The 19,916-nt window shown below is 40.5% G+C and overlaps 1 protein-coding gene across 22 annotated transcripts in view; it reads left to right on the forward strand.

Moving 5' to 3' along the window:
* The window catches only part of ANO4 (anoctamin 4), a 413,826-nt gene that overhangs the window by 239,987 nt on the left and 153,923 nt on the right, over nt 1–19,916 (forward strand). For all 22 annotated transcript variants that reach the window (XR_012420534.1, XM_015431432.4, XM_005571998.5 and 19 more), the window contains one exon: nt 17,486–17,586. Coding sequence is in view for 18 of the 22 variants with exons in the window: in XM_015431432.4 (XP_015286918.3) it covers nt 17,486–17,586 (101 nt within the window). In the remaining 4 variants the exon portion in view is untranslated. The remainder of the gene's footprint in view (nt 1–17,485; nt 17,587–19,916) is intronic.

Consider the following 19,916-nt stretch of genomic DNA (forward strand, 5'->3'; position numbering starts at 1 on the left):
GCCAATTTCTTTCAGGCCAAGGATTTTACTAAACAAACTATACCAGCCATTACCTGCAAACTTAGCCAAGATCATCTTGGATCTTCTTCCAAGAAGGTGGTGTTATTGCTCACTAGAGTACTTTGTTTTTCAGCTCCGTTCTTCATTCTCTCTTTTTTCTACACATGTTGAAATTAAAAAGAGTTTTCTAGAAGACCAGGAGTAGAGCAGGCAGAAAAATGAAACTACACTGCACATGATTTTCCTTGACCTTAGCAGTCCAGTAGGCAGGAAAGAAAAAGTACATGTGGTGAGACCACGTGTCCATTAGAGTTTCAGAAATGCATTATATTGCCTCTTGGGGACTCTCTTCCTCCTGAGTCTGTAGGTTCCTTTGTTCAACCAGAATATTATTTTGGATTGTATAGTAGTAAATCACTTTGGCCGTCATCTGAGGCTGCCTTGATTCAGTTTCTCAGACTCTAACGAGAATCTTCTGAAATCTACTCCTTTATCGGTGACTCATGGATAACATCGTATAGTTAGAAAAGGGTAACCTGTCTGAGGTGTTCGCTGTTTCTTCTGATTGTTCAAGGGGATCTCCCCCAACTGCAATTATCTGTAGAAACTCCACTTGAGTGAAAAACTGTTAGTCTTGATTCCTTATGTCACATAATGTTTTACTTAGTTGACAGAACACAGTTAAGCCATCAATTAAGTATTGAATTTTAGTTTATCATTTCCTTTTTTTCTCTTGTTCCATTTGTACATAGCAAAGCTATACCTTAATGCCTTTTTAAAAACAACTCTTTTTAGGGAAAGAGAGTTCTAAATAAACTCTTAAATACTTGGAACTGAAACTTTCTTTGAATGATGTCTTAGTTTATTTTGTGTTGCCACAACAGAATACGTGAGATGGGGTAATTTATAAAGAAAAGATTATCATTTAGTTCATGGTTCTGCGGGCTGGAAAGTACAGGAAGCACAGCACCAACACTTCCTCGGCTTCTGGCGAGGGCTTTTGTGCTTCATCACATCATGGCAGAAGGTCAGAGTGGAAGTACGTGCCAAGAGGCAAAACCTGGGAGGCATCCTGGTGTCATAACAACCCACTTTTGTGGGACTAATCCATTCCTGCAGGAACAGATGCAGCCTCGCCAGCGTGAGACCAAGCACCAAGCCACCCACAAGGGCAGCACCCTCATGACCCAAACACCTCCCCAAAGCCCCACCTCTCCACACCGCCACACTGGTGAGCACATTTCAGCATGAGTTTTGGTGGCGACAAACAAACCATATCCAAACTGTGGCCAGTGGGTTTAAATAGTCCAAAAATGTCACTGGGGAGTATATTGACTGTGATAATAAGCCTGCTGTTGAATTATCCCAACCATTTTTTTATTTGTTATTTTTATTTCTTCAGACAGAGTCTGCTCTGTTGCCCAGGCTGGAGTGCAGTGGCACGATCTCAGCTCACTGCAAACTCCACCTCCCAGGTTCAAGTGATTCTCATGCCTCAGCCTCCTGAGTAGCTGGGATTACAGGCGTGCACCACCAAGCCCGGCTACTTTCCTGTACTTTCCAGCCTGCAGAACCATGAACTAAATGATAATCTTTTCTTCATAAATTACCCCATCTTAGGTATTCTGTTGTGGCAACACAAAATAAACTAAGACATTATTTTTGTATTTTTTTTTAGTAGAGACGGGGTTTCGCCATGTTGTCCAGGCTGGTCTCAAACCCCTGGCCTCAGGTGATCTGCCCACTTAAGCCTCCCAAAGTGATAGAATTACAAATGTGAGCCATCATTCCCAGCCCCAACCATTTTTTTAAATCGTCGTTTCATGTCCCTCATTACTTAGCTTTGATTCTATAGTTCATCATCAGGACCACTTACAAGCACCTGAATTCTCTCACTCCTTTATTCCTTTGACTTATTTGCCTGGCAAAGCCCTGACCTTGGTTAAACTGCATCTTGTTCGTGCCCACACCCGAGTGATTTAATGTTGCGGGAAAAAACATGCTGACTGGTTCACTTTACATCATACCACAGTCTCACACGGGTACCAGAGAATGCTCAGTGAGCCTGGTACTTTTGCTTTCTTCCTTTCTATAAAAATTGAGTAACTTTTTCTTCCCTCTCTTCCCCTTTCTCTCTTTCTCTCTTTGCTTCTTTCTTTCATTGATTCAATTTTAAAATTTCAATCATTAAATAATTATATAGTGCCTGGCACAATTCAAGGCACTTGGGATACATCAGTGAACAAATCAGAGAGCCCCCACCCTTGTGAAACTCACATTCTAGTGAGGGAGACCGTGAACAATAAACATAATAAATAAGTAAATAATATAATATGTTAGAAGGTGATAAATGGAGGGCCAGGTGCAGTGGCTCATGTTTGTAATCCCAGAAATTTGGGAGGCCATGGTGGGAGGATTGCTTGAGTCCCGAGTTCAAGACTAGCCTGGACAACATGGCAAAACCTTGTTTCTACAAAAAAATACAAAAAATTAGCCAGGTGTATTGCAGCATGCCTGTAGTCCCAGCTACTTGGGAGGCTGAGGCAGGAGGATTACTTGAGCCTGGGAGGTCGAGGCTGCAGTGGGCCGAGATTGGGCCACTGCAATCCAGCCTTGGCAACAAGTGAGAACCTGTCTCAAAAAAACAAACAAACAAACAAACAAACAAACAAAAACATAAAAGAAGGTGATAAATGATATGACACAAGAAAAACCAGAGCAGAGTGTGGGTATGAGAGCACTAAGGGTAAAAGGATAGTCATTTTAAATAGGGTGTTGGCTAGGGGCTCACTGAAGGTGACGTTTGACTAAGATCTTGAATAGGTGGGGGAGTTGGCCCACTTCACACTCTCTCTCCCCAATCAACCTTCTCACCTGTTTTCTCCGCACCCTCACCTCCCTCAATGCCCCTCCACACACATAAACTGTTCTGCTGATAACCTTGCCTGTACTCTGACAGAAAATAAAAATGGTCAGACAGGATCTTCTATGACTTCCCACCCTCAACCTTCCCTCCCACCACTGTGTGCACTGTCCCGGGAGCTCTCCTATTATTCGCTGAATCCCCTCTCCCCTCACCTTCTTAGGGACTTTGCTCCTGTAATTGTCTCCCCTCTCTCTCCTGCATCATTATTTTTCCTCTCTACTCAGTTGTTACAAACATGCTCTTGTAGCTCACGAGATGAAAAATCCCTTGACCCCTATTCCCTCCCCTAATGATCACTCCGTTTCTCTTCTACACTTCACAGAAAACTTCTTGAAAGATTTGTCTAGTGTCCTGTCTCCATCTCCTCACCTACCATTCTCTCTTCCAATTTCTCAGTTTGGGCTTTCTCCCTCACTATTTCACAGAGACTGCTTTTATAAAGGTGGCCTGTGATCAAATCCGGCAGTCATGCCATCTCCGCTATCTTACTGGCCTCCCCAGCAGCTTTCCTCCACGTGGTGAGTCATTCCCTCCTTAAGAAAAACGTGCTTCTCTTGGCTTTGGTGACATCTCATGCTTTCCTGGATTTCTTCCTTCTTCATTGGCTCTTTCTCAGTCCTCTTTGCTCACCTTCTCTTCTGTCTGATCTTCAAATACTAGTCTTTTAAGACTTGATCCTGGGTCCCCTTTTCTTCTGTGTCTCCATCTTCCTGTGATTTTCTCCAGTTCCATAGCTTTATATAGCTTCTGCCTGTCACTCGAGGCTTTGTCATCTCAGAGGCTTCAGGCAGCCGGGTTTACTTTTTGATCTCAGAATGCAGAGGTGGAGGAGGAGAAATGCTCCTTGCAGCGACCGGGGACCCAGATAACAGAAGCTGCATCCAGACACCTGCCTCTGGGGGAGGGAAAGGCAAATCACACACCGGACTTCAAGCCTCTGCTCACAGCTAAACGGCTAGACTCATCATATGGCTCCTGCCTACCCTAGTGGGCCAAGGAGCTCAGATTTCCCTGTGCCCGAAGGAGAGGAGAATGGAAGCCAACGACACACTAGTGACCCCCACAGAAAATGTTTTCAAATGTACTTTATGTATACAGGTACGTACATATTCACATGCACACACACACCCTATAAAGTAGGTGAGGGTAATTATATCAGCATTATACCAATGAGGAAGTGATATGAGTTGAGGTATAATGTATCAGGTTTCTCTGTTATTAAAAATCGTAGGAGCCCCATTTCTTGAGTTTTGTATAACCTTTAGGTAAAAACACTTGATAGGCTATACTGCTGTGTGCCTTGCAGCATCCTCTAATTTTGATCAGCATCTCACCAGGAGATACATACAACAGACTTAGAAAAGCTGTCATAACCTTTCCCAAGTGCACATGTGTACCTATGTAACACCTGCACATTCTGCACATGTGTGCCTATGTAACAAACCTGCACATTCTGCACATGTGTGCCTATGTAACAAACCTGCACATTCTGCACATGTGTGCCTATGTAACACCTGCACATTCTGCACATGTGTACCTATGTAACACCTGCACATTCTGCACATGTGTACCTATGTAACAAACCTGCACATTCTGCACATGTGTGCCTATGTAACAAACCTGCACATTCTGCACATGTGTGCCTATGTAACAAACCTGCACATTCTGCACATGTGTACCTATGTAACAAACCTGCACATTCTGCACATGTGTACCTATGTAACAAACCTGCACATTCTGCACATGTGTGCCTATGTAACAAACCTGCACATTCTGCACATGTGTGCCTATGTAACAAACCTGCACATTCTGCACATGTGTACCTATGTAACACCTGCACATTCTGCACATGTGTACCTATGTAACACCTGCACATTCTGCACATGTGTACCTATGTAACAAACCTGCACATTCTGCACATGTGTACCTATGTAACAAACCTGCACATTCTGCACATGTGTACCTATGTAACACCTGCACATTCTGCACATGTGTACCTATGTAACACCTGCACATTCTGCACATGTGTACCTATGTAACACCTGCACATTCTGCACATGTGTACCTATGTAACACCTGCACATTCTGCACATGTGTACCTATGTAACAAACCTGCACATTCTGCACATGTGTACCTATGTAACACCTGCACATTCTGTACATGTGTACCTACGTAACACCTGCACATTCTGCACATGTGTACCTATGTAACAAACCTGCACATTCTGCACATGTGTACCTATGTAACAAACCTGCACATTCTGCACATGTGTACCTATGTAACAAACCTGCACATTCTGCACATGTGTACCTATGTAACACCTGCACATTCTGCACATGTGTACCTATGTAACACCTGCACATTCTGCACATGTGTACCTATGTAACACCTGCACATTCTGCACATGTGTACCTATGTAACAAACCTGCACATTCTGCACATGTGTACCTATGTAACACCTGCACATTCTGCACATGTGTACCTATGTAACACCTGCACATTCTGCACATGTGTACCTATGTAACAAACCTGCACATTCTGCACATGTGTACCTATGTAACACCTGCACATTCTGCACATGTGTACCTATGTAACAAACCTGTACATTCTGCACATGTGTACCTATGTAACAAACCTGCACATTCTGCACATGTGTACCTACGTAACACCTGCACATTCTGCACGTGTGTACCTATGTAACAAACCTGTACATTCTGCACATGTGTACCTATGTAACACCTGCACATTCTGCACATATGTACCTATGTAACACCTGCACATTCTGCACATGTGTACCTATGTAACACCTGCACATTCTGCACATGTGTACCTATGTAACCTGCACATTCTGCACATGTGTACCTACGTAACACCTGCACATTCTGCACATGTGTACCTATGTAACAAACCTGTACATTCTGCACATGTGTACCTATGTAACAAACCTGCACATTCTGCACATGTGTACCTACGTAACACCTGCACATTCTGCACATGTGTACCTATGTAACAAACCTGTACATTCTGCACATGTGTACCTATGTAACAAACCTGCACATTCTGCACATGTGTACCTATGTAACACCTGCACATTCTGCACATGTGTACCTATGTAACAAACCTGCACATTCTGCACATGTGTACCTACGTAACACCTGCACATTCTGCACATGTGTACCTATGTAACAAACCTGTACATTCTGCACATGTGTACCTATGTAACAAACCTGCACATTCTGCACATGTGTACCTATGTAACACCTGCACATTCTGCACATGTGTACCTATGTAACAAACCTGCACATTCTGCACATGTGTACCTATGTAACACCTGCACATTCTGCACATGTGTACCTATGTAACAAACCTGCACATTCTGCACATGTGTACCTACGTAACACCTGCACATTCTGCACATGTGTACCTATGTAACAAACCTGTACATTCTGCACATGTGTACCTATGTAACAAACCTGCACATTCTGCACATGTGTACCTATGTAACAAACCTGCACATTCTGCACATGTGTACCTATGTAACAAACCTGCACATTCTGCACATGTGTACCTATGTAACAAACCTGCACATTCTGCACATGTGTACCTATGTAACAAACCTGCACATTCTGCACATGTGTACCTATGTAACAAACCTGCACATTCTGCACATGTGTACCTATGTAACAAACCTGCACATTCTGCACATGTGTACCTATGTAACAAACCTGCACATTCTGCACATGTGTACCTATGTAACACCTGCACATTCTGCACATGTGTACCTACGTAACACCTGCACATTCTGCACATGTGTACCTATGTAACAAACCTGCACATTCTGTACATGTGTACCTACGTAACACCTGCACATTCTGCACATGTATCCTGGAACTTAAAAAAAAAGACAGATAGTAAAAAAAGAAAGTATTTCCAAAGTTAAATTGCTTCTTCACTAGCAGAAGACACCCAATTCTTCTGTCTTTTCTGGGTCTTGCTTATTTCATGGCTGTTCATCTCTGCAGCGTACTAAGGGCAGAGCATTTCATGGGTTACTGATTGGGTCATAGCTGTGAATGGTTGTCAGTGGGTTGGTGTTTTGTGATAATAAAAAGTACACCGTGATGATAAAGTTGTCCCCAAGTTCAGTTTATCTCATATACCATCTAGAAGGAGTAGGGAAAACATTATGATGGTCTGTAAGAAGTGTAGGGACGTTTGGAATTTTGTAGATCACAACTGACATTGCTTACTTCTAAGGAGAAATTTAGTACTGGGATTACCTACAAAGGGAGTATTTTCTCTCCCAGTGGATATTAGACCAACCTCTGTTCATACTAATCACATTTTTTATAATTAGGGTCGTCATTGCTTTGCTGAATTTTGAGTTCCCTGAGATCTTGAACTATGTCTTAACCTTCTTTGTATCCCGAGGGTCCAACATAGGGCCTGTGCGCTAGGCAACATAGTGCACAGTAGTTAAATCATCTTTAGGTGTTTACTGAATGATTTTATGTGTCATTGTGTTGTGAGGCAGATAAAACATTTGCTTTTCATAATAGATCTAAGAAGGTGATGAAAGAAGGTCTTCTACATCAGTGTGTATTAATTAGCAGTATGTATCAGATATACTCCAGCTTCCAGTGGTCTTGTGGATAGATGTGGCCATATGACTACTTCTGCTCAATGGGCTGGGCACAGAAGTGGTACGCATGCTTATGAGGCCCTCTGAGCTCTGCCTTCCCCCTGGGTGACTATCAGCATGAACCACTAAATCACTACAATGAGCTGCCCTGCAGTGGACATGTAGCATGAACAAGGAGTAAATCTTTATCATGGCACTAGCCGATAGAAAATTCTAGGAGCCACATATAAAAGGTAAAAATAGACAGATGAATTTAATAATAGTTTTACTTATCCAACAGATCTAAGATATCATTTAAACATGTAATCAACATAGGAATTATTGAGATATTTTACATTCTTTTTTGTATATATGCTAAGTCTTCAAAATCTGGTGTGTACTTTCCACAGTCAGCACATCTCAATTTGAACTAGTTATATTTTAAGTGTTTAATGGCACCAGGTGCCTACTGTACTGACAGTACAGCTCTGCTGTTCAATGTCACTGATATTTGGGGGTTATTAGTTGCTGCAACATAACTTAGCCCATCCTGACAGCTACACTAAACATTGATTTTCCTCAGATACCCTGATGAAGTAAGTTTCTCAGACCTGACATGGGGATCACCAGGGTTGGTGCGAAGTAACAAAGAGTATGTTGCATGAGGGGATTCACTTTATGGCAACACAGAGAACCTGTAATGAAATGTGTGAAGATTTGTGCTCAGCCCTTCAGAACTGAACATCTAATTGTGGCCTAGAGGAGGGTTTCTTCGAGTTTCTCATAAATTTAGCCACATTGAAACTCTGTGGTGGTAAGAAGATGAATTTTTTTCTGCCTGATAATAGTGTTTTAACAAGGTAATCAATAATGTGAGAAAGCTACTCGTAGTCTGGATCGCAAGATGTTCATAAATTCATTTAGGAAGCATTCATTCTCAATGACCATGTGCTCAGTAACATGCTGGGTGCTGGGAATACAACTGTGAAGAAGTGTACAGTCTCACAGAGGCAGCAATGAAATCTATAATTATAGCATTCATTAGTTGGAATATGATCTGCATTAGTTTTATATCACGGCTGAAGAGATTACTTCAAACTTCGAGGCTTCGAGCAATCTATGTTTATGCTCCCACAGTCTCTGTGGGTCAGGAGTCTGGGTACAGCTCAACCATGACCTCTAATCAGGATCCCTCCAAGGCCACCCCAGGGTGTCCACCAGGTTGCATTCTTTTCTGGAGCTCAAGGTTCTCTCACATGGTTATTGGCAGAATTTAGTTTTCCTTGTGGTTGTAGGTCTGAGGTCTTCATTTTCTTGTTGACCTTCAGCCAGGAACGGTTCTCAGCTTCTAGAGGCCCCTCAGAGACCCTTTCACAACACAGCGGCTTATTTCTTCAGAGCGAGCAGGATAATCTCTCTGACCTCGAGACTCTCTCCTAAGGACTCATCTAATGCATTCAGGCCAATCCAGGCTGGAATGGAAGGAGCCCCGCCATGAGGCTGTTGCAGTATTCGAGAAGACAGATGATGGTTGTTTAAAGGAGGGTGGTGGCAGTAGAGATGCAGAGAAGTGTGTAGATCAAAGAGAAGTTTAAAAGGTAGAATCAATAAGACTTGGTGATTTGTTGGATATGACATAAGGGAAAAAGAAGTTAAAGATGGCTCCTGGACTTGAGCCACTAAAAGGATGGTTGTGCCATTTCCTGATGTGGGGACACTGAGAAGAAGAGCAGTTTTGCCAGTGAAGCAGATCCATTGTAGACATTGATGTGTCTGATCTGCCAGTGAGACATGAGGTACCAGGTGCCACACTGACCATTGGCTACACTGATCTGGAGTTCAGAAGAGAAGTGTGGGCCAAAGATATGAGTGTTGGAGATATCAGCTGATAGGTGACATCTAAAGCCATTAGGAGGGATGAGATCATCCAGGGAGGACAGGTAGAATGAGACTAGAGCCTGGATGAAGTCCTTAGAGACGTCCATTTAAAGGTCTTCTAAGGGGGACAATTTCACACACACCTATTTCTTGTTGCTGTTACTAATGTCACCTTCAGGGAATGAATATTAAAATTATTTGGGAACATATAGTACTTCAAGAGGATTCTCTCCACCAGGGCACTGTGTGTGTGTGTGTGTCTGTGTGTGTGTATGTGTTGCAGAGAGGAAATTGCATCCGAATCAGCTGAAGAGCATTTGTAAACTACACTCACAAATTTCAGTGTGTCCCTAAGGGAAAAGAATAACAGATGCAAAAAAAATTTCTTTTTAGAGACACATGCCCTCATTTTTTAGAGAAAACTGGAGCTCATAAAAGTACAAGTCATTTGCCCAGTGCTACACAGCTGGTTAGATGATAGCCCCCACTGAGAGAAGTTGAAGTTGCTTAGCAATTACTTTGAGCCCTTTAACCCTCGAGGAGTGTACATTTATCCACCAGTTTCACAGGCTAGATTCCAGATACATCAAGGAATTCTAGCATCAGTTATTGGGGGGTTACCCAGATGTCCACCAAGCTTTCAGTACCTGTGGGTGGAAGAAGGAAATTCTCACTTATTGAACCAGTACTATACAACCATAACAGCTTCAGAACGACGCTGCAAGGCAGGTATTATTTTCCTCATTTTACAAATGAAGAAACTGAGGCTTGTGAATGGAGTAATGTGCCCACAGATGGCAGAACCAGGCTTGAAATTTGCTCTTACTACTGGCCTTACATTAATTTTAGGATGTGAGAGCCAACTGTATGCATTGCACATCGACTGTAATATATAATTAAGCATTTCTTCAAAAAATAACATTACAGTGGAATTGAGTTCATGAGCAAATATATTTGTGTGAGCCTCTCAGCTTTCTGCTTGTGAAACAGCAGTTCTGAAGCCAGACTGCATTGGTGAGAACTAGGCTCCATTCCTTACTTGAGTAAACTTAGTCAAGGTACCAGACTTCTTTGTGCTTTAGTTCCTCATTTGCAATAAATTAGAATAATAGTAATACCTGCTGCATAGGGTTGCTGTGAAAATTGAATGATTTAATGTAGGCAAAAGCTCTAAAATACCACCTAACGTGTAGTGGCACTATGTAGCTGCTTCCGTCTCTACCATTACTATTCATTTGCATTCACTATGATTTTTTTAATTCAAGAGGCTTCTCTGAGTTTCCAATTAGCAATTAATGTCTCCTCCTAGCCCCAGAATTTTAGAGTTTTGCTTTGTCCTCGTAACAGTATAGTTATGAGAAAGCAATGCCCAGGTAGTTACCTAAGGGGATACAGAGCAGATGCAAGTGGCTAACCTGATTGGATCCTTCACGCTCAGTAAATTGAAACGTCAAGCCTGTTTATGCCTCAGGGTCTTTGTCTTTTACTCTTCTCACTGTCTGGAATGCTCTCTCCCTGTGTAATAGAACAGCCTCCCTCAGTACTTTTTTCAGGTCTCTGTTCGAATGTCACCTTATCAAAAGGCTTGTCCACACCGCTCTATCTAAAATAGCATCTCCTTCCTACCATTACTTTCTATTTTCTTACCCTCTTTATTTTTCTTCAAAGCACATCATCAGAAGTATTACACATCTATTTACTGAGGGTCTGTCTCCCCAGCAGAACTTGAGTTCCTCAAGAGCAGGGATTTGGTCTGTTTTGTTCACAGCTGTCTTCCCAGCACCTAGGACAGGCCCTGGCACATCATAGGCTGTCAGTAAAGATTTGCAGAATAGATGAGTGGATGTGTGAGTGAATGTTAAGTTACAATTCACACAGTGGGATTCATGGTTATCTGCAAAGACCACCATGATTTACGGGTGCATTGTCACCTATACAACTTTAGGACAAACTGGACAGCTCCAGCCCTTCACTGCAGGTAAGAGTACTACCATCTGTCCAGTTCCCCAGGCAAAATAACCTCTGCATCATTCTAGGCACTGGATTTTTTTTCACCCTCCTTATTTGTTCAATCCCAAGTTCTTTCAAACCTACCTCCACTAGATCTCAAGTCCATCCGTTTCTCCTTTTCTTCTGGTTCTAACCACCATCTTGTCTCACCTGGCTACTAGAATAACTTTCTTATTGAACTTCCCACTCCTGTGCTTCCTTCGGACCATTCTCTACAAAACATGCAGCACACACTTTGGGAAACAAGTGATGCCTGCCTGCAACTCATTAGTGGCTTCCTATTGGCCTTAGTAAATAAATCCAAACTTCTTACCACATTGTACCTGGCCTGGCATGGTCTATTCCCAGCCCTCTTCTCTAACCCTATTTTAGGTAACTCTATCCACCTCACACTTTACAATGTCCAATCACCCCAGCCTTCCCATTCCCAGAACAACCTCTGGACCTTTGTTCTTGCTGTTTCTTCTGGTTGGAATACTTCTCACTTGACTCTTTCCATGCCTAACACCATCTCATCTTTCAGATTTTAGGCTAAATGTCACCTAGTCACAGATCAACCAACAAATCTTAATCAGGTGCCTCCAGTTCCTCTCTCCCACAGAACTATATTCTTTTCCTTTTAAAATACTTTTCATAATTTTAAATCATGCTTATTTGTTGTTCGATGTCTGTCTCCCACTCTAGATTGTAAATTCTATCTACTGTGGCATATCTAGCACCTAGAAGAGTCTCTGACACAGAGTAGTCACTTAATGAACATTTTTGGATGTTGTTGAATGAATGTCATAGAGGAACCTGCAGGAAACCCTGAAGATACTAAGGGACAAAAGACAGGAATTGGGTGCTTGGATCTCAGGATTTCTGGTGGTTGGGGCTTGTAATCAAAGACTGATAAATCCTTCCAATATACTGGTTTCTTGTTTATTACCTTCTCAGGTTATAATTTGAGTGAGTAGAAATGCTGTGTTCTTTTCACCACCAATATGGTGTGGCCCCTCTTGGAGATAATAACAAGCATATTTTTAGATTTACTATGAGCACCTTAACGGCATTATGCCATTTAATACAATTCAATAAGATATGTATTGCTATCATTTCCTATTTTACATTTGAACAAACTGAGGCAAAGAGAAGTTAAATAGCTTGTTCAAGATCTCAGGGCTGGTAAGAGGTAGACAAATGAATATAAATATGTGAAGTCCAACCTCACAGTCCGAATTGCTAACCTCTGAGGCACAGATGCCCACATGGCCTTGTACCTATACTCCCATAGTGACCTCTACCAGTCCTTTAAATATAATGTTTATCCTGGACACACTTACTTTGTATCCCTGGCCCAGACTTCTACCCTGAGCTCCAGACTCATTTGTCTAACTACCCACGCTATATCTCCTGGGCATGTCAAACTTAACTTTTCCAAAACTGAGTTTATGATCTACCTCTGTACCCCCATCCTCCATGCCCAAACGTGGTCTGCCTCTATTTCCTCTTCTCAACAAATGGCATCAGGAATCATGAGATGTGGAGATGTGTGTGTATACACACACATACACACATACATATATATACATACACACCTCTTTGAGAGATGGACTGCTTGGATTAGATAGTGGCATGCCATTTCTCCTGCCTTACTGTTGCAAGGACCATGACTGTTACATACCAAGGCATGGACCAAAATTTAGTAAATCGAAGGTTTTCAGTATGTTCTTGCTGAATAAAAGAAAAAAAAAGGAAGAATTTTTTGTGTGAATCTCATCTCTTTTTACTCCAGGTAATTTCCCATGATATTCGCTAATTTTTTCAGTCATTTTTCTAAGAATATTTTTCCAAACTTCTCTAAGTGGTAATTTTTCTCTCCCCAAGGTTTTATTCCCAGGAATTTGTATTGCAGTATATTAATGAAACAACGCTATGTTTCGTAAAAATCATTTTCATTTCTTTTCACTTGGGCTCTTGTGCACTTGGATTTATATGGCAAAGAATACTTAATAATAAGGAAAGACCTATCTAGAAACAGCAGTGTAATCATTTGGCAGTAGAGAAAAGAGTGATTTATGGGCCATATAATTAGCAATCATCTGTTTCCCATTTATTTCTCAGGACTGAAGTTCAGAAGGCATTCAGTAACAAGCAGTAGGTAATGCCTTCTCAGTTTTTCCTTGGAAAGCTGAATATGAATAATAAGCCCCATACGCTATATTTTCCCTTAAGTATGTAAAAAGGACAAAAGGACACACACACACACATACACATACACACACAGAGAGAGAGAGAGAGAGAGAGAGAGAGAGAGAGAGAGAGAGAGAGAGAACTCATATTCTTTGCTATTCAAGAGAATTCAGGTAATGTTTTTTTCTCGAGATAATCAAAACAATTTTTAATAGCCCCAAATAAAATCTCAGTTCATTGGTAACTTAATTTTGCTTTACATGAAGGAAAGCCTCTTTGTTTTTGTTGCTTTGTTTTCTAAAATATGAAATTCTTTTAAGACAAATTCATATAAACTGATAAAGCAACAATCCAGATTCTATGCATCTTAAATGCATTTGCAAAGCCATTATTTATTTAAACTTCAGAAGTTGTCAGGTATAATTCAAAAGCAAGTTAAGAGGTGAAGGTATGGAATCAGCTCTGTCTGGGGTAAACATTTATTTGGTTGTGGGTGAGCCACTTGTCACCTCTCTTTCTCCTCCTCTAAGAAACTGAAGGAAAACCACTCTCACAAGGTTCATATGGGAATAAGATGGGGTAATGTGTGAATGTGCTTTGACAATTGCAAAGCATGAAAAATAAATAAATAAATAAATAAATAAAATGAGGTTATTGTTATTAGTTAAATAATAAGTGATTTTTATCAGGCTGAATAAATCAAAATAGCTATCCTTTTATGCAGAAAATGGTTGAGATCCCACATCAGAATTTTAGTTGATTCAGTATGTATTCAGATAATGAACTTAGCTTTTCTACATATAGAAATGTGGTATTTAAGTTGTTCTCTGAGTGGAATATTTTAATATATTTTTAATGTTTCCATAAATTTATGAGAGATCTTCAAATGATTATTTTCCCACTAGATTGTTTATTTTCTGTAAATCCTAACAATTACAGTAAATCTATGGAGAGAGTAATCTCTAAGCACTATATTCTGCTCTAAATCATTTGTTTAATTCAGTGAATCAATCACATTTCCATATAGAGTTCTCTGTGTTGCACAATTTTACTCTCTCATAGGAAGATGAGTGAATATAGAACCTTAAAGGAAAGCTAAGTGAATATAAAGAAATCCCATTATCATGATTAAAATTTCCAACTTAGGAAGCCACAAAGCCTTCCCAGAGCTGAAGTATATCTTCATATAAAGAAAAAGAACTATTTTTAGGAAATACAGTCTTTCTTCTGCATTATAACTTGGAAAACTGTACTATGTATTGAAAAGGAAGCAGCAATCTTTTCTAAAGTCCAACAAATGCTCAGCTGAAAAGCTGTGAGACCATCTCAGATCCCCAAGGCATCATTGCATCCACAGGCATGAAATGGGGCGGGACTGACTGTGTGTGTGTGATGTTTCTGTATGTTCTGTATGGGCATCACAGCCTGTGAGCTCATTTACATACCCCGTTCTAAACAGCTGTGCCAGGAGGACTGACCGTAATAGGTTACTGAACAGAGGAAAGCAGTTTTTACAAAGAGACAAAGCATTTGGCCATCACATTTTCGGTTGTTACTGGTTTGTCCACTCCCTGGACAGGCACCTCATTTGCAGTAACCTGCAGTGTTCACTGTAAGAGTCACTTCATTAACAGTCACTACCTGCTTCACAGGAATCCAGTATTCACCTGGGCCAGGTCTAGCTGCCCACATTTCACTAATCATGTTCACGGATTAGACAAACATTGGGTGTGTGGTACCTCCGTGCCAAGCACTGTGCTAGGCCCAAAGGATTCAACTATGAATAACAGAAATATTCCTTGTTATCAAGAGGGTTATACTCAGGGCACTCTTGTCTCAAGCCAGAAGGTAAAACCTCATTTCGGCCTGAACTGCCAGAAAGTTAGACTTTTCAGACCAATATTAGAGAGTGCCTGCCACTACTGATGGGCCCTGGCCTTCCTACCCTTGGGAAATTCAGCATCACACCAGTCTCTGAGAACATTGCAGTTGATGCCAGTTTGATTTTCATAATATCTTGATGAGTTTATACACGTATAATATTTATAACCCTTGAATGTTTATAATTCAGGTCAAAAAGACTCTGAATTAAAGTATGATAAATGAATTACAACTTTACATCCATCTGCAACTTCAAAACAATTTCCCATAGTGCACATTTACCCCAGCTAGAAGAAAAAGTTGAGCTTCTATTTTTGTCAGTTGTGCAAAAACAACAACAACAAGAACCAACAAAGGATTGTTATGCAATACTAGTATAAGGAAAGTCTAGCCACAAAGCACAAAGTCCTAACATATCTGTCAACATTCCTAAACTATAAAAACTTAAATGCCATGCAGTCCAGATCAACCCTATATGAGACAGATGGGGATTAGTAATTGGCCACTTTACTAATTTAAACTGGTTTGGCTCCTATTTCTCACTTTCCTTCTACAACTGACCCCTCCTTGTGGAAAGTGACTTCCAAAGAGAAATCTCCTAATTGGTTTTTCATGTCCTTTTGGCCAGAGGCATAGACCAAAATCTGTTGGATAGTTATCGGGGTGTGAAGTCCTAGTTTTACTTCCCTACGTTCTAGGTTGATAAAAAGCCCCAAAGCACGCAAAGGTCTTTGACCAAAGAACACAGCTCTTTGAAAAAGCTTTGCCAGGCACCGACCCAGATTGCAGTCTCACATCTTTTGGCTTGCTTCATCTCCACCATCAACTTTTGCTTTTGCCTGGATGACTGAAAACATTCCTTCTTCTCCCTTATCATTTATTCTCCATGAAACAACCACAGTGATCTTTGACAACCTAAATCAAAGTGGTTTCCCAGTGTTCCTAGAATAAAGTCCGCTGCACGTTCTGTCTTCTGCTCACCTTCTCAGCCTCTTCTGATGCCACTCTTCCCTCCTTAAAACACCTCAGCCCCTCTGCTCTCCTTTCTCTCCCTCAATATACCAGGCAGCTTCCCAGCTCAGGGCCTTTGCACCCAGAGCGCTCATGCTGTGCTCTTTCCCCAGCTGGTGCCTTCTCCTCCTTAGGTCTCAGCTCACATGTCACCTCCACAGAGAAGACTTTCCTCAACCCCTTGTCCAAATGAGTATGTAGCCCCTCCCATAACTGTTTCTCTCATTACTCTATCTTCAGAACACTCATTATTATCTGAGCTTATCCTTCCTTCTTCAGAACACTCATTATTATCTGAGTCTCCCTTCCTTCCTTCCTTCCTTCCTTCCTTCCTTCCTTCCTTCCTTCCTTCCTTCCTTCCTTCCTTCCTTCCTTCCTTGTCTCCCTCTCTCTCTCTTTTCTTTCTTTCTTTCTTTCAACAGAGTCTCGCTCTTGTTGCCCAGGTTGGAGTGCAGTGGCGTGACCTTGGCTCACTGCAACCTCTGCCTTTCGGGTTCAAGCGATTCTCCCGCCTCAGCCTCCCCAGTAGCTGGGATTACAGGCATCTGCCACCATGCCTAGCTAATTTTTGTATTTTTAGTAGAGACGGAGTTTCACCATGTTGTCCAGGTTGGTCTCAAACTCCTGACCTCAGGTGATCTGCCTCGGCCTCCCAAAGTGCTGGGATTACAGGCGTGAGCCACCACGCCTGGCGTATCCTTCCTTTTCAACTTGTTTTTGCCTATCTTCTTTAACATTTTTGTAGAATGTAAATGTTATTCATACCTCTCTTGTTTGCAGCTGGGTCTCCAGCTGGCATGAGTGCCACACATACAGTGGAATGTTTGTTAAATGAATACGTGCATTTGGAAGGGTCTGGCCTATTGCTGAGGAATGCCCCAAATCGTAATCTCTGTCCAGGTCCATGCATTCTAAGTTCCAACTCAGCTTAAACTGTGGGAGCCTTGAATATACTTTTCAATTTAGTTTCTTTTTTCTGTTTCAGTCCTCTCTAATAAATAGTGACATTATCTTTGTGAAGTTGCATGCCCCATGGGAAGTCCTTGGAAGATATGCAGAACAAATGAATGTAAGAATGCCTTTCAGGTAGGTGGAAATGTATTTTATTCCACTCTCTCTGCTGCTTCACTGTAAATCTAATGTTCTCCTCTCTCAGAACAAATAAAACTGAAATGCAGATGGGAAGGCCATTAGAGGAGGGACTCTTTCAAATGTTTAGGATATGCAAATAAGCGTTTATGGCCAATAATGATTTCATGGCTTTTTGTGAAAAACTCTGGCTAATTCAGTTCTTAGCAGGTAGATATTTCCAGTGCCTGTAATAAAGAAGCATTTTCCAAGTGGCATTTATATTTCCAAAGTGCCATTTTTAGAAGTCCTGTATACTGCTGCTTTGAACAGCCAGACCACAGGCAGCAGTTGCACAGGGCCATATTTTTATGTTCTTTACTGACCATTCCCTTCCAGAAAAACATTAAAATGTATTTCTCTAGAAACAAGTGCAAGAAATTTCGTGACAATGTGATCTTCTTTAAAAAAAAAAAAACAAACTTTTTAAAGTCATAAATACTGTGCAAACACAAATATTGATATTTGTTCCAAGGGGAATAGAAAATACTTTGTTTATATTCCTTAGTTATTTAAAAGGATTAATTTATAATTTACCTTCATTTCACAATGAATATTTTTATTTTCCCTATGGATTATGGAAAAGTGATCTGCATTTGCTATATAGAAATAACATATTAAAACTGAAATTGGAAATGCCAAGATATGTGGGTCTAAAAAGGTGGATGGATGGATGTAGTCCCAAGGGCAGTTCTGAAGGGACTCAAAGAATGGCGTACTTTTGGTTTGCAATTTGCCGGTAAGACCACATTAGGTGGCAGAAATGAGGCAAATTGGTACCAGCTCTACAGTCTGTCTCTTAATGAGCTGTGGAAAGTTGTGGAGACAAAGAACATTTATAGAGACAGAGAGAAGGGTTAGGGACACATTTAGAGAAGGGCAATTTCCATTCACAGGCTTGTAATACATCTCCCCGGTGCATCTTGTCTTCTTTGTTTATTGGCCTGTATATCCTAATACCTAGTCAAAATAGAGGCTGGGATTTCTAGCATCTGTTTTCCTGGAGGCAAAATTCTCAAAATGCATAATAAATTTAGTTCTGATCTTATGATTTATTTTTGTATTTAACTGTTAAAAAGAAAATCAGAGAATTTAAGGGTTAAAAAAAGGAATACATATATATATATAATATATGTGTGTGTGTGTGTGTGTGTGTGTGTGTGTATATATGTATATATCCACTAGGGAGAGATAAGGAATGTCAGTTTAGATTCCACTGAAAATTTTTATACTCTAGCAATTAAAACCAAATATTTATCAATGATATAATAAGTATCTAATGTAGATTAATACCGTATCATACCTAAGAACCAAAAGAGAAAGAAAGAAAACCCTACAAAATATGTCTAGATAGAAATTTACACACCCCTCTCCGGTATAAATAAATCTCATAAAACCTTCTGCCAGAACACATGTCTGTAACAAAGAACCCAGGGAGATTATAGAAACTTGAGCAATGTTAATGCAAAGCAAATTCTCTTACTACCTGCAAAGAATTTTATATCTGAAGGGCCTGGCCGCATCATGAATAACTTCTGCATGCCTACTGCAGAGCAGAAATGTGCTGCCTCCAAGCAGCACTTGAGAGAATGTGAACCACACAATGAAATGAAAAAGAACGTGAACAATAATCTTTTTAGATATAGGAATTCTTGCATGATGATTTTAGAAGAAAATATTGTTAATGTGTGACACTTACTGACCTCATTAATATTAATGTGGTTTTACCTACTAAGCTTGGCTTTACTTGTTGCAACCTGATGGATTTAAAACTTTTGCTATTATTGTGTCCATAGTTTCAGACAAATAACTCTAGTCTAAGGAGATACATGCATTTCCAAAGGAGGAATTCTCCCACTACATCATTTCAACAAAATGTACAAACATCATTTTGGCTGAATTTAAATGCCCAAAGAATCTTCGTAATTTTGTGTAGACGGTACTTCTGAATCCCAGGTTTAGTCTCCATGGATTTTTATCCCTATAATGTTTAAAAGGAAATATAGGAATAGGTTTCTTATGAGAAATTACAGTAAAACTTGCTTCTAAATACCTATATGTCCATGGATTTTTTTTAACAGACTTTACTTTTTAGAGAATTTTTTAGGTTTATAGAAAATTGAGAAGATACTAGTGTTCCAATATAGTATACAATATAGTATAGTATAGTGTTCCCTTCTCCCCCAGCCTACAGTTTCTTTATTATTAACATCTTGCATTAGTGTGATATTTTTGTTAAAATTGGTGGACCAGTATTGAAAAATTATTATTAACTAAAGTCCATAGTT

This window comes from Macaca fascicularis, chromosome 11, assembly GCF_037993035.2.
Source record: "Macaca fascicularis isolate 582-1 chromosome 11, T2T-MFA8v1.1".
In the NCBI taxonomy this organism is placed as follows: Eukaryota; Metazoa; Chordata; class Mammalia; order Primates; family Cercopithecidae; genus Macaca; species Macaca fascicularis.